The 13,229-nt window shown below is 40.1% G+C and overlaps 1 protein-coding gene across 1 annotated transcript in view; it reads left to right on the top strand.

Annotated features, from left to right (window-relative positions):
• Positions 1-6,770: 6,770 nt before the first annotated feature.
• The window catches only part of Zfyve9 (zinc finger, FYVE domain containing 9), an 80,664-nt gene continuing 74,205 nt past the window's right edge, over positions 6,771-13,229 (top strand). Inside the window, exons 1-2 of the mRNA XM_013022193.1 lie at positions 6,771-6,830; positions 10,110-10,218. Of these exons, the coding sequence (XP_012877647.1) occupies positions 10,149-10,218 (70 nt within the window). The 5' untranslated portion in view covers positions 6,771-6,830; positions 10,110-10,148. The remainder of the gene's footprint in view (positions 6,831-10,109; positions 10,219-13,229) is intronic.

The following is a 13,229-nucleotide window of genomic DNA, read 5'->3' on the forward strand; positions in this document are numbered from 1 at the left end:
CAAGGCTAGCACTCTACCACTTGAGCCACAGCGCCACTTCCGGCTTTTTTCTTTTTGCTTATGTGGTGCTGAGGAATTGAACCCAGGGCCTCATGCATTGCAAGGCAAGCGCTCTACCACTGAGCCACCTTCCCAGCCCTGGGTTAGATATTATTGATGTTATCCCCATTTAGAAATGGAAAGACGGGCTGGGAAGTTGGCTCAGTGGTAGAGTTGCACGCATGAGGCCCTGGGTTTGATTCCTCAGCACCACATAATCAGAAAAAGCCAAAGTGGCTTGTGGCTCAAGTGGTAGAGCCCTAGCTCAGTGACAGTTCCCAGGCCCAGAGTTCAGGCCCCACAAGGGGGATGGGGTGGGGGGGGGGAAGAAATGGAAAGACACTTTTAGTTAAGTTCCTTTTGTTAGTTAATGGCTGAGTCAGGACACAAACATCCATGATTTGGCTTAGTACTTTTTCCATTACACCACATTGTCTCATTGTTCCACATGAAACTATATGCCTCAATTGAGTATTATCCCGGAAAATAATCAGTCTAGCATCACTTAGCAAAACAAGGCATGTAGAAAGAGAAAAAAATAGGAGATCTAGTATGTGAATCATTCTTAAATATTAGTAGTGAGAAAAATTGTTTTGGAGAAAGGCTAATACATAACCAGAATTTCATGGACAGTCCCCTACAACACTCAGAAAGACTGAAGGCACTGTAATTGCTGGGGTCTTTGTTTTTCATTGTTTTGTTTTGCTGGAACAAAGACCTGAAATAGTGAATTTAAGATAAAGAGACCTAAACAGCACCAGAGCAACCTGAAGCTGCAAATCAGAGTGTAATCTTTTTTTATGAAGAAGGGATCACTTGTTTTACATTGATTACTTCAGCTGCTTCCATGAATGCTTAGAGATAGTGATCTCTTCAGTAAAAACATTTGAGTGCTTCTCTGTATAGTAGCTTTGTTAGATATTGTGGGAGTGATATCAAGGAAGAGATGACACTCTACTTGCCCACAGGAGTCTGTAACCTAGTAAAGGAGAGTCTGTATTCATTCAAATGTACTTGTTCATTCAGAGTAGATTATGTATTTAGATCCTATATCAGGCATTTAGGAGAAAAGAATAGGTAAACTAGAAAAGGCTGGTACACCATTTGACTTGCTTTGCATTGCTTGCACAGGTAGGAAACGTAGCCTGATGGTGCTGTAAGGCCCTCAAAATCATTTGGTGCATGATGACACAGACAAGTAATGCTTCTCATGGGCTTCTCTTGGCATGTCTACCTGTCTTGGTAATGCCAAGAATGATGTTATAACATCCCAACAAACCATGGGAGAAAAGAGGTTATTTTCCCCTGAGAGAAACTTCCTGCCTCCTTCCTCTAAATCTAAGCAATTAAAAATCTTTTAGAGGACAGTAGCTGAAATTTGTTTAACAAACAGAAATCAGTACTACACTTGTGATTTGGTCACATATACCTGACTCTCCATGGGCTACAGGTTATGTATTATGCTAGAAAATATTTACATCTTTTTGGGATGTGTATGTGTATGTGCGTGCATGCATGTATTCATGTGTGTGTACATGCATGTGCATGTGCTGGTACTGGAACTTGAATTCAGGGCCTGAGCCCTCTCTCATAACTTTTTTCTACTTAAAGCTAGTGTTTCAGCTATACCTATATTTACAGCTTTTATTTAGTTGGAGATCAGTCTCTCAGACTTTTTTGCTCTGGGTGGCTTTGAACTTTGCTCCTCAGATCTTAACTTTCTGATTAGCTAGGATTACAGGCTTAAGCCATTGGTGTCCAGCTTGCACTGTTTTTTAAACAATGGATTAGTGCCCAAGATATGTAAAGACCATTAAAAAATACAAATATCCAACAGAAAAAAAATCACAGAATAGGAAATACAAGAAGCTAATATGGTAAAATTATGTGTTTAATCTTACCAGTTATTGGAGAAATGATGATTCTACAAAAACACTTTCTTTTTTGGGGGGGTGGGGTCCGGTCGTGGGGCCTGAACACTGGGACTGGGTATTGTCCCTGAGCTCTTCAGCTCAAGGCTATCACTCTACCACTTGAGCCATAGCCCCACTTTGGGCTTTTTCTGCTTATGTGGTGCTGAGGAATTGAACCCAGGGCCTCATGCATGCAAGGCAAGCATTCTACCACTGGGATACCTTCCCAGCCCTAGACTTGTATCCTTAATCACTATAACTGTATTCTTGTTTGGATTAGTTACCATTATGTTGTATGCCTGCCCTCTATTAACAATATCTAGTACAAAAAACACATTTAAATATTTGTCAAATGAATGAATATAGGTAGTCAATTAAAATATTAAAGCATGATATGTATAAACTTTATCATTTTGGAGGTAAATTATCAGTATCAAAATGACATATTAATGACTCAGTAGTTCTACTACTTAATATTTATCTTTAACACACACACATATATACAAGTATATCTGCATTCTAGGTAATCAAAAATGTGGGAAAATATAAGTGCTCATTAGGGCTATATATAATTAACAAAATGTGAACTATGATATGGATATATTGTAGATGTGTATGCACACAATTAAACAAGGTTATAGGTGTGTGTGTGTGTGTTTAAGCAGAAACCATGGCTTGAATTTGGGACCTTGTGCTTTCCCTCAGTTAGGTTGCTTATAGATGGCACTCCACTACTTGATTTCTGCTTTTAGCCTTTTGCTGGTTAATTGGAGATAGAGTCTATCAGATTTTCCTGCCCTGGAAGGCTTCAAACCTTCATCTTCTAGGTCTCAGCCTCCTGAGTAGCTAGCATTACAGGTGTGAGCTATTGTTACTTGGATATAAGATGTATTAGTGAACAAGGAGAGCAAGTTATACAGATTCTTGATGATGAAAGAGTAAAACAAAAGCAATCATGAGCTGGGCGCCAGTGGCTCATACCTGCAATGCTAGCTACTCAGGAGACTGAGATCTGAGGATCACAGTTCAAAGCAAGGCCAGGCAGGAAAGTCTGTGAGGCTCTTTTTGTTCTATCATTTGAGCCACAGTGCCACTTCCAGCTTTTTCTGCTTATGTGGTACCTGAGGAATCGAACCCAGGGCCTCATGCATGCAAGGCAAGTGCTCTACCACTGAGCCACCTTCCCAGCCCCTGTGAGACTCTTATCTCCAGTAAACCACCAGAAAACCAGATGTGGCGCTGTGGCTTAAGTGGTAGAGCCCTCGCCTTGAGCTTCTGAACCGAGGGACAGTACCCAGGGCCCCATGACTCCCCCTTCCCCCCAAAAAAATAATCATGAAAATAGCAGAAAAAAACAGTTAAATCTTTTTATAATGTTTACTTTTCTAAGCATGATTTGAAATGTAGACACCAAAACGGAAAAGATTGACCAATTTGTCAAATAGGAGACATCCATGTAGGAAAAGCTCCACTAAACTGGGACAAATTCTGCAATTGCAGAGAGACCAGTAAAAACAGGAAAGTATAAACATGGGAAAGATAGAAGTGTGTATTACATTTTTGTTCAAAATTAAAAATACGAATTAGGAAATTAGGTCCTATTTCCTTTCTGTAACATTGGTTAAGTTTGATTTTACTCAGTAGTCATAAGATTGTGAAGAAGAAAGATACTTGTATATGTCTGGAGAAAACATATGTAAATATCAAGTTTGGTGGAAAATTTGACAATATGAAAAGTTAAAATGTGTATTTTCTTTTGGAAATTTATTATACATTAAAAGTATAAAGATGCAGGTGTTATTTACTATATTATAGCCTTAAAAACATATACACAAGGGGCTGGGAAGGTGGCTCAGTGGTAGAGTGCTTGCCTTGCATGCCTGAGGCCCTGGGTTCGATTCCCCAGCACCACATAAGCAAAAAGAAAAAAGCCGGAAGCGGCGCTGTGGCTCAAGTGGTAGAGTGCTAGCCTTGAGCTGAAGAGCTGAGGGACAGCGCCCAGGCCCAGAGTTCAGGCCGCACAACCGGACCCCCCCCCCAAAAAAAACATATACACAATAAGAATGGTCACTGGAAGAGATGTGAGTTAAATTACACCTATCAATTTAATGGTTTTTTTTTTTTCTGGTTATGGGGCTTGAACTCTGGGCCTGGGCGCTATCCCTAAGTTCTTCAGCTCAAGGCTAGCACTCTACCACTTGAGCCACAGTGCCACTTCTGGTTTTCTGTGGTTCATTGGAGACAAGAGTCTCGTGGACTTTCCTGCCAGGGTGGCTTTGAACTGTGATCCTTGAATCTCAGCCTCTTGAATAGCTAGGATTACTGGCATGAGCCACCAATGCCCAGCTACCAATGCTCTTTGTTTAATGACTCAAATCAGCTACTGTTCTAGGCATTTTGATGGCAATGTAATATTTGTACCCCTATTATAATCATGTTTTCCCAGTATTTGTTTTAAACTACTCTTAACTTTTATTTAGGATGTACCAGTTGCAAACAATCACCTTGTTCTTTATAGCTCTTGACAGAGAATCCATGTTAGTGAAAGATACCGGGTTGCTATCTTTGAAATTGAAACCCTGTGTGACTGTGGTGTAACAACAATGTCAGATTCCCAGATCCTTTTCTCTTAATGTCTTCCTCAGTAGGAATAAAGCTCTTTCCAGTGGTTATTTTTTCTTTTTACTGCTACTGTGAGAGTGTTCATATTCAAAGGCTGTCTTTTTAGGATCAGATTTAGCCTCTTCAGAAAGCTGAACAATTAGGTTACACTTTTATTTCTTTCACTATGTTTCATTCTTCAGGCTTGACTTGATCATGTAAGACTAACTGCCCTGATAGATTACTGATAAATTACTAATTATATAAACAAACCAGTCCATGGTTGGTTTCATGGTTCAAATCATTGTTTATTTTCCTGTTCTACTTCTTTCACCTAGGTTGCTTTTGATGATGGATAACAATAGATATCATTTTTAAAGCACTATTAGGTCTGTGCAATGTGAAATTCTTCATATAAAGTAACATCACTAAAAATTTAATATACAAAGTATAGTTTTTATGTAAAGTACAAAGCAACTGAGGCTCAGAGAGGTTAAATAAGCTGCTGAATGTAGAACTAGCTGTTAAAGACTAGACATGAATTCAAATTTGTGTCTGGCAGATTCTCATAGCAGAGTTTTTGCCCTGCCCTCCACCAACTGATTACTTATTAAAAATATTCATTTGGAGCTGGGTGCCAGTGTCTCATGCCTGTAATCCTAGCAACAAAGGAGGCTGAGATCTGAGGATTGTTTGAAGCTAGCCAGGAAAAGGAAAGTTCATGAGACTCTTACCTCTAGCTACCAAAAAGCTTGAAGTGGAGCTATGGCTCAAATGGTAGAATGGTAGCCTTGAGCAAAAAGGTCAGAGACTGCACGTAGGCCTGAATTCAAGCAACAAAATTCAAACAACAAAAAAAAGATTTTTGTTTTATTTTTTTGTTGGTCATGGGGCTTGAACTCTGGGCCTGGGCACTATCCCTTAGCTCTTCACCTCAAGGCTAGCACTCTGTCACTTGAGCCACTTCCTTTTTTCTGGTGATTTACTGGAGATAAGAGTTTCTCAGACTTTCCTACCTGGGCTGGCTTTGAACTGTGATCCTCAGATCTCAACCTCCGGAGTAGCTAGGATTATAGGCGTGAGCCACGAGCACCTGGCTTTATTTTTATTTTATTTTTTCAATTTGATCTGTACTAATATACTGATAATAGGATATTCTTACTCTTGGTTTTTTTTTTTTTAAATGCCAGTCTTGAGGCTTAAACTCAGGGCCTGGTTGCTGTTCCTGAGCCTCTTTGTGTTCAAAGCTAGTGCTCTACCATTTGAGCACAGCACTATTTTTGTTTTTTTTCTGAGTAGTTTATTGGAGATAAGAGTCTCATGAACTTTTCTGTCTGGGCTGGCTTCAAACCTTGATTTTCAGATCTCAGCCTCCTGTGTAGCTAGGATTACAGGCATCAGCCACTGGTACCTAGCAAGCCACTGCTTTCAAGCAATGGAGGATGACTGGAATACAGAGAAACTCCATTTGGAGGAAGAACAGTTGCTTGGCAATAACTTCTCAATAGGAAGCTTTTAGAACTCAAGAACTCTAGATATAGGAAAAATAATCATACAAGAAGACATTCTTGGGGCTGGGAAGGTGGCTCAGTGGTAGAGCGCTTGCCTTGCATGCATGAGGCCCTGGGTTCGATTCCTAGCACCATATAAGCAAAAAGAAAAAAATCTGGAAGTGGCACTGTGGGTCAAGTGGTAGAGCACTAGCCTTGAGCTGAAGAGCTGAGGGACAGTGCCCAGGCCCAGAGTTCAAGCCCCATGACCGGACCCCCCCCCCCAAAAAAAAGACATTTCTTAGGAAGCAACAGTCTTCTTAACTTGGATTCTCAGAGGGCCTATTGTAATAAAAAGTAAATGATATTTTTATGAATTAAGATGATTGAAGTAATTATATAGAAAGTACTTGTTCTTGATGTTTCACCATGTATTATCCACTGAACATGAGTGTGCAGAAATTCTTAACTCTTCCTTGACACATTTAATTTTTGGCTTTCTTAGGCAATGAAATTTGTATACTGCTGAATTCCCTATAAGCAGGTCTTTGAACCTGAAGATATAATTATAGTTTATTGTTAAACTCCATTGCTTTTATTTGTCTGGCGATGATAGATTTATATGATGAAAATTATGGCTTATTGTTTTAGCAAATGTAATGAGCAGTCTGTTTTCTTTAGGATCAGCCAGGGCATACTGAATCATCAGGACTGCCTGATGGTGCAGCAAGCATCATGAGTAAGCAAGGAGCAGGCTGTTCCTTATCACGTGCATAAAGGGAAGAAGGTAAGAAAACCAGTGTTTTCATTTCTTTATGAAACTGACCTTGAGAAAACAACTAGAGCTATAGGAAGCAATGCTGATTCATATGTTCTATTTACTTTCTTTATAACGTCTCTTATTAAACCAGAAACAAACTTGTTCAGAAAAGATCTGCTTTAATCCAGAACAAGAAAGTGTTTTTAAATTACTGTTAAATTCTCAAGCAGGGCTGGCTTTCTCCTTTTAGAATCAATTTACTGCTGCTTAGCTGACTTCAAACCTCAGTCCTCAGATCTCAGTCTCCTGAGTTGCTAGTATTATAGGCATGAGCCACCAGTGCCCAGCACTAACACTATTTCTCAAATCCATGTTCTTTTCTCTGATCAAGAGAGTAGATTATTGGGGAATAAGAGGAATCCTAATCTTTCCGGGGTTTACAGAATCCTTGCCTTTAAAAAATCATACAAGGGCTGGGAAGGTGGCTCAGTGGTAGAGTGCTTGCCTTGCATCATGAGGCCCTGGGTTCGATTCCTTAGCACCGCATAAGCAGAAAAAGCCAGAAGTGGTGCCGTGGCTCCAGTGGTAGAGTGCTAGCCTTGAGCTGAAGGGCTGAGGGGCAGTGCCCAGGCCCAGAGTTCAGGCCCCACAAGCAGCTCTCAAGCTCAAGAAAGTGAATTTAAATAACTTCTTGGACTTCTGTAATGTTTATTTTATAGTGCTTATCTGTTTTATCTGACAAATTAATCATAGAGCATCTGATGATATATTGTCTCTTGTACTGAGTTGTTATTAAAAACATTATTACTTAAATTTTCTTATTGTTTACTAAGTAAAGTATAAGCTCCTTGACATTATGGATTATGTCTGAGACTTTAATTAATTGAAATACTCTTTACACAGTAGATGTACAATAAGTATGTTAGTTTGGTTATTTACTTTTTTTTTATTGGTTGTAAGGCTTGGGCACTGTCCCTAAGTTCTTTAGCTCAAGGTGAGTGCTCTACCACTTGAGCCAAAGCTCCACTTCTGGTTTTCTGGTGCTTAATTGGAGATAAAAGTCTCACAGACTTTCCTGCCTGGGCTGGCTTTGAACCTTGATCCTCAGATTTCAGCCTTCTGAGCAGCTAGGATTACAGGGGTGAGTCACTGGTGCCAGCTTTAACTTTTTATAATGATGAACATGCTGGTGGTAGGTAAGTTGACTTAAATAAAATAAACTTGAGAACAGGTACCAGTAGCTCACACCTGTAATCCTGAGCAGTGGCAAGAGGGGATTTGAGGATTACAATTCTGATGCTAGTCCAAACAAAAAATTAAGACAGTTATCTCAACCATCTCAACCGTTGTTCCTGTCTGTCATTCTTGCTCTGTAATGGCTGGGATCAAGACAGAGGTTCCAGGCCAGTCTGGGTCAAACTGTTTCAACAGGGAAAAGAAACACTAACCATGTGCCATAATAGCTGGGCATGGTAGTCCATGTCTGTCATCCCAGCTATAGCAAGAATTGAACACAAGAGAATCACAGACTAGACTGATTCAGGCAAAATGTGAGACTCTGTCTCAAAGGTAGCCAAAACAAAAAGGAGTGGAGACATTTGTTCTTGGCGAAGCAGTCTTAATGTTCTGAGTTCTAACCCTGTACCACTATCTATCTGCCTATTTCATCTAATCTATCATCTTGGCGGGGGGGGGGGGGGGGGGGAGTACTTAAAAAGTCAATTGAGGGCTGGGAAGTTGGCTCAGTGGTAGAGCGCTTGCCTTGCATGCATCAGGGCCTGGGTTCGATTCTTCAGCACCACATAAGCAGAAAAAAAAAAAGCCGGAAGTGGCGCTGTGGCTCAAGTAGTAGAGTGCTAGCCTTGAGCTGAAGAGCTGAGGGACAGCGCCCAGGCCCAGAGTTCAGGCCCCACGACCAGACCCCCCCCCCCAAAAAAAAGTCAATTAAATTCCCTGAGTTTATTTTCTTATTTATAAAATGAGAGAAAATAAGCATTATAAATAAAAAGCATTTGTCATTTGTCATTTTTTATATTTGATTTAAACATTTATAATAGCAGAGTATTACATTTCTGATTTTCCTTCTTGTTTCTTTAGACTTTTTGTGGAAATTGTAATCTGACGATCTTGTATATAGCAATAAGAAGACAAGTGAAGTTTCCAGTTTGAAAAACATTTTTTTGAGAAATTAAGGAAATAGATAAGCAAAGAGATCCTGATAATGGAATCATACACAGGGGTGGGATAATTTATTTAACTCCCACTATGGGCTCCTGGCATTCTGATAAATAGTTGACACAGTTAGCATCTACATCCAGAGGATAACATTTAGATAAGTTAAGGGAGCTAGGAAATAGTATTAAAGAGAAGAAATAGTATTGAAAAAAGCAAGTAGCATCCTTTATTCCATGCTTATACTTTCCTGTCATTCCCCAGTTGACAAAAATTCTGAAAACTTCCTCTTCTGTTAGAAATGTATTTTTATCCCAGTCAGAACAATAATTTTCTCAACATCTGAGATTGGTCTTTTGAAGCATGCTCTATTGAGTTGAACAGGTGTGCCTTCTTTGTTTAGTTCTATGATTGTCCCTCAGTGTCCGTGGGGGAATTGTACAAGTACCCCTGCAGATTCCAAAACCCATGGATATGCAAGTCATTTATATGAAATTGTGTAGTATTTTATATAATCTGTGTCATATCCTCCTATATACTCAAATCATCTTTAGATTATTATAAAACCATATAAAATATAAAATCTTGGTGAAGAATTGTTTTGTTATATTGTTTAGAGAATAATGACAAGAAATCCTATTTGTACATATTCAGTACAGATGCGATTTCTTTCAAAAGATTTTCCATCTGTGATTGGCTATGGCTGCAGATACAGGAACTCACAGATTCAGAGGACCAACTGTATTTTGATGATTGTCGTCCTTCAGTTTCTAACTTAAAGATCTTTGGGGGTGGGTGAGAAGGTGGCTCAGTGGTAGAGTGCTTGCCTTGCATGCATGAGGCCCTGGGTTCGAGTGCTCAGCACCACATAAGCAGAAAAGGCTGGAAGTAGCGTTGTGGCTTAAGTGGTAGGAACGCTAGCCTTGAGCTGAAGAGCTGAGGGACAGTGCCCAGGCCCAGAGTTCAGGCCTCATGATCAACCAAAAATAAAACAAGATCTTTAGGGGCATGACAAGCTTTATTGTTTGCATTGTCTATGTAGATTTATGAGATTATATTCTTTTATATTTAAGATTTATAAGTTATATTTTAATAATTCAGAGCTCAATACCAATTTTATCTACTCTTTTTTAGGCTTTAAAAAAACGTCTCTTAAGCTGTGTTTCCTCACTGATGGAGAATTATTTCCAGGCAGAAGCTTATAACCTGGACAAGGTGTTAGATGAATTTGAACAAAACGAAGGTACAGACTTACTTCATTGAATCTATTTGGATTTATGATAAAGAGAATTTGAAATAAGAGAATACAGTATTTGGAAAAATAGAATCAGGCCTAGTAATTTAATGATAACAGTGATAATAGTATTATGATATATAATATTATTGTAAATATTATATTAATATGATTATTAGAGGAAGAAATATTTTTATCTTACGTGCCAGGTATATGGATCATGTAATTTAATGTTTAAAACAACCTCAAGGCTGGGAATGTGGCTCAGTGCTAGAGTTCTTGCCTTGTACGCATGAGGCCCTGGGTTTAATTCCTCAGCACTACATAAGCAGAAAAAGCCAGAAGTGGTGTTGTGGCTCAACTAGTAGAGTGCCAGCCTTGAGCTGAAGAGCTGAGGGACAGCACTCAGGCCAAGAGTTCAAGCCCCAGGACCTACCAAAACAAACAAACAAAAAACAACCTCAAGAAATTAGACTTCATTATCTTTAGGTTTTGTATTTGTTTTTGTTTTTGTCGGTCATAGAACTTGAATTCTAGGCCTAGGCACTGTCCCTGAGCTCTTCAGTTCAAGGCAGGCTCTCTACCACTTGAACCACAGCGCCACTTCTGGTTTTCTGGTGGCTTTCAACCTCAACCTCAATCTTCAGATCTCAGCTTCCCCAGTAGCTAGGATTGCAGGTCTGAGCCACTAGAGCCCAGCCCATGTTCTATTTAAGACTTCGACAGACCCACAGTAACCAAATCAAAACTAATTTCTCAGGCTAGGAGTGGTGGCACATGCCTGTAACACTATATGAAAAATAACTGGAGTAAAAAGGGGTAAGCTGGCTAAGTTTAGAGTGCCTGCCTAGTAAGTCTGAGACTCTGAGTTTAAAAGCTTCAATACCGTGGGGCACTGGTGGCTCACCCCTTGTAATCCTAACTCCTCAGGAGGCTGAGCTCTGAGGATCATGGTTCATAGGCAGCCCTAGCAGGAAAGTGTGAGATTCTTTTTTTTTTTTTTTGGTCTGGTTTTGGGGCCTGAACTCTGGGCCTGGGCGCTGTCCCTCAGCTCTTCAGCTCAAGGCTAGTGCTCTACCACTTTAGCACAGTGCCACTTCTGGCTTTTTTCTTTTTTTTTTGCTTATGTGGTGCTGAGGAATGGAACACAGGGCCTCATGCATGCAAAGCAAGTGCTCTACCACTGAGCCACCTTCCCAGCCCAAGTGTGAGATTCTTATCTCCAATTAACCACCAGAAAACCAGGAGTGGTGCTATGGCTCAAAGTGGTAGAGTGCTAGCCTTGAACAAAAAGAGCTCAAGGACAGTACCCAGGCCCTGAGTTCAAGCCCCAGGACCAACAAAAAAAAAAAAAGACATGAAAAGAAAAACGAATATGGGATATGGGCTAGGAAGGTGGCTCAGTGGTAAAGTGCTTGCCTTGCATTCATGAGGCCCTGGGATCAATTCCTCCGCACCACATAAGCAGAAAAAGCCAGAAGTAGCACTCTGGTTCAAGTGGTAGAATGCTAGCCTTGAGCTGAATTGCTGAGGGACAGTGCCCAGGCCCAGAGTTTAAGCCCCATGATTGACCAAAAAAAAAAAAAAGAAAAGAAGAATATGGAATAATAAGTATAAGGGGTATGATACCTGGAAAGATATCTGGAATGACTTGCTTATAATCATTTATGACTCAGTTCTATCTCATTTCCCTTGGCTCATTCCTGATTCATGTAAATGTGAAATCTAAATGATTAGGGATTTTGTTGGATTGAAGTATGCTTTCTAAATACCAGGCCAGAAAGTATGTCATCCTCTGAGATTCAGCCATTGATACAAATATTTTTATAATACATTCTTCAATCCTCTGTGTATTGCAATTAAGTTGTGAGATGTCTAGGCAAGTGTTAAACCTAAGCATGTGAATAGTATGCATCCAGAATACCATTGATTTAGGGCTGGGAAGGTGGCTCAGTGGTAGAGCGCTTGCCTTGCATGCCTGAGGCCCTGGGTTCGATTCCTCAGCACCACATAAGCAAAAAGAAAAAAAGCCGGAAGTGGCGCTGTGGCTCAAGTGGTAGAGCGCTAGCCTTGAGCTGAAGAGCTGAGGGACAGTGCCCAGGCCCAGAGTTCAGGCCCCACGATTGGAACTCCCCCCCCCAAAAAAGCCAGAATACCATTGATTTAATAAAACTATTAGGGTGTGTGTGTGTGTGTGTGTGTGTGTGTGCGTGTGCGTGTGCGTGTGCGTGTGTGTTCTGTAATTTCTAGTTGGGTACTTTGTATGTAATATTTTGAAGTATATTTTTTTGAATCTGTAAACATAGCAGTACATCATAGATTTACAAAAAATAATTCCTTTATAAGGAAAAGGATTTCTAAACACTACCTGTTGGTTGTAACTATATCATGTTTCTTTCTTTTTTTTCTTTTCTTTTCTTTTTCTGCCCATCCTGGGGCTTGAACTCTGGGCTTGAGCCACTGTCCTTGAGCTTTTGCTCAAGGATAGCACTCTATCATTGAGCCATAACACCACTTCCAGCTTTTTCTGAGTACTTTTTTGGAGATGAGAGTCTTTCACACTTTCCTCCCCCACTGGCTTCCAGCTGTGATCCTTAGATCTTAGATCTCAGCCTCCTGAGTAGCTAGGATTACAGGTATGAGACCCTGGAGCAAGTTTACTTAGCTCTTTTAAATCCTTCTGTTTGGGGTTATACTTTTGCTTGTTCCCTTAGTTACAGTTTTTTTTCCAGATTTAGGTGTTTTGAAGCCTACTCCAGTTCTTGCTGTCATGAATTAGAGCTCACTTAACTCATCCTGAAAAGATACCTTTTCTCTGAGTTGATTTTCTGTTTCCACATGGAGTTTAGAGATACACAAGCTACCCTGTACTGCTTATTAGGTATTCATTTCAATTGTATCTATATCTCATATTCCCAGCTACATTATATATATATATATATATATATATATATATATATATATTTTGGGGGGGTCTGGTCGTGGGGCCTGAACTCTGGGCCTGGGTGCTGTCCCTCAGC

Source organism: Dipodomys ordii, unplaced genomic scaffold (genome assembly GCF_000151885.1).
Source record: "Dipodomys ordii isolate 6190 unplaced genomic scaffold, Dord_2.0 Scaffold61, whole genome shotgun sequence".
NCBI lineage: Eukaryota > Metazoa > Chordata > Mammalia > Rodentia > Heteromyidae > Dipodomys > Dipodomys ordii.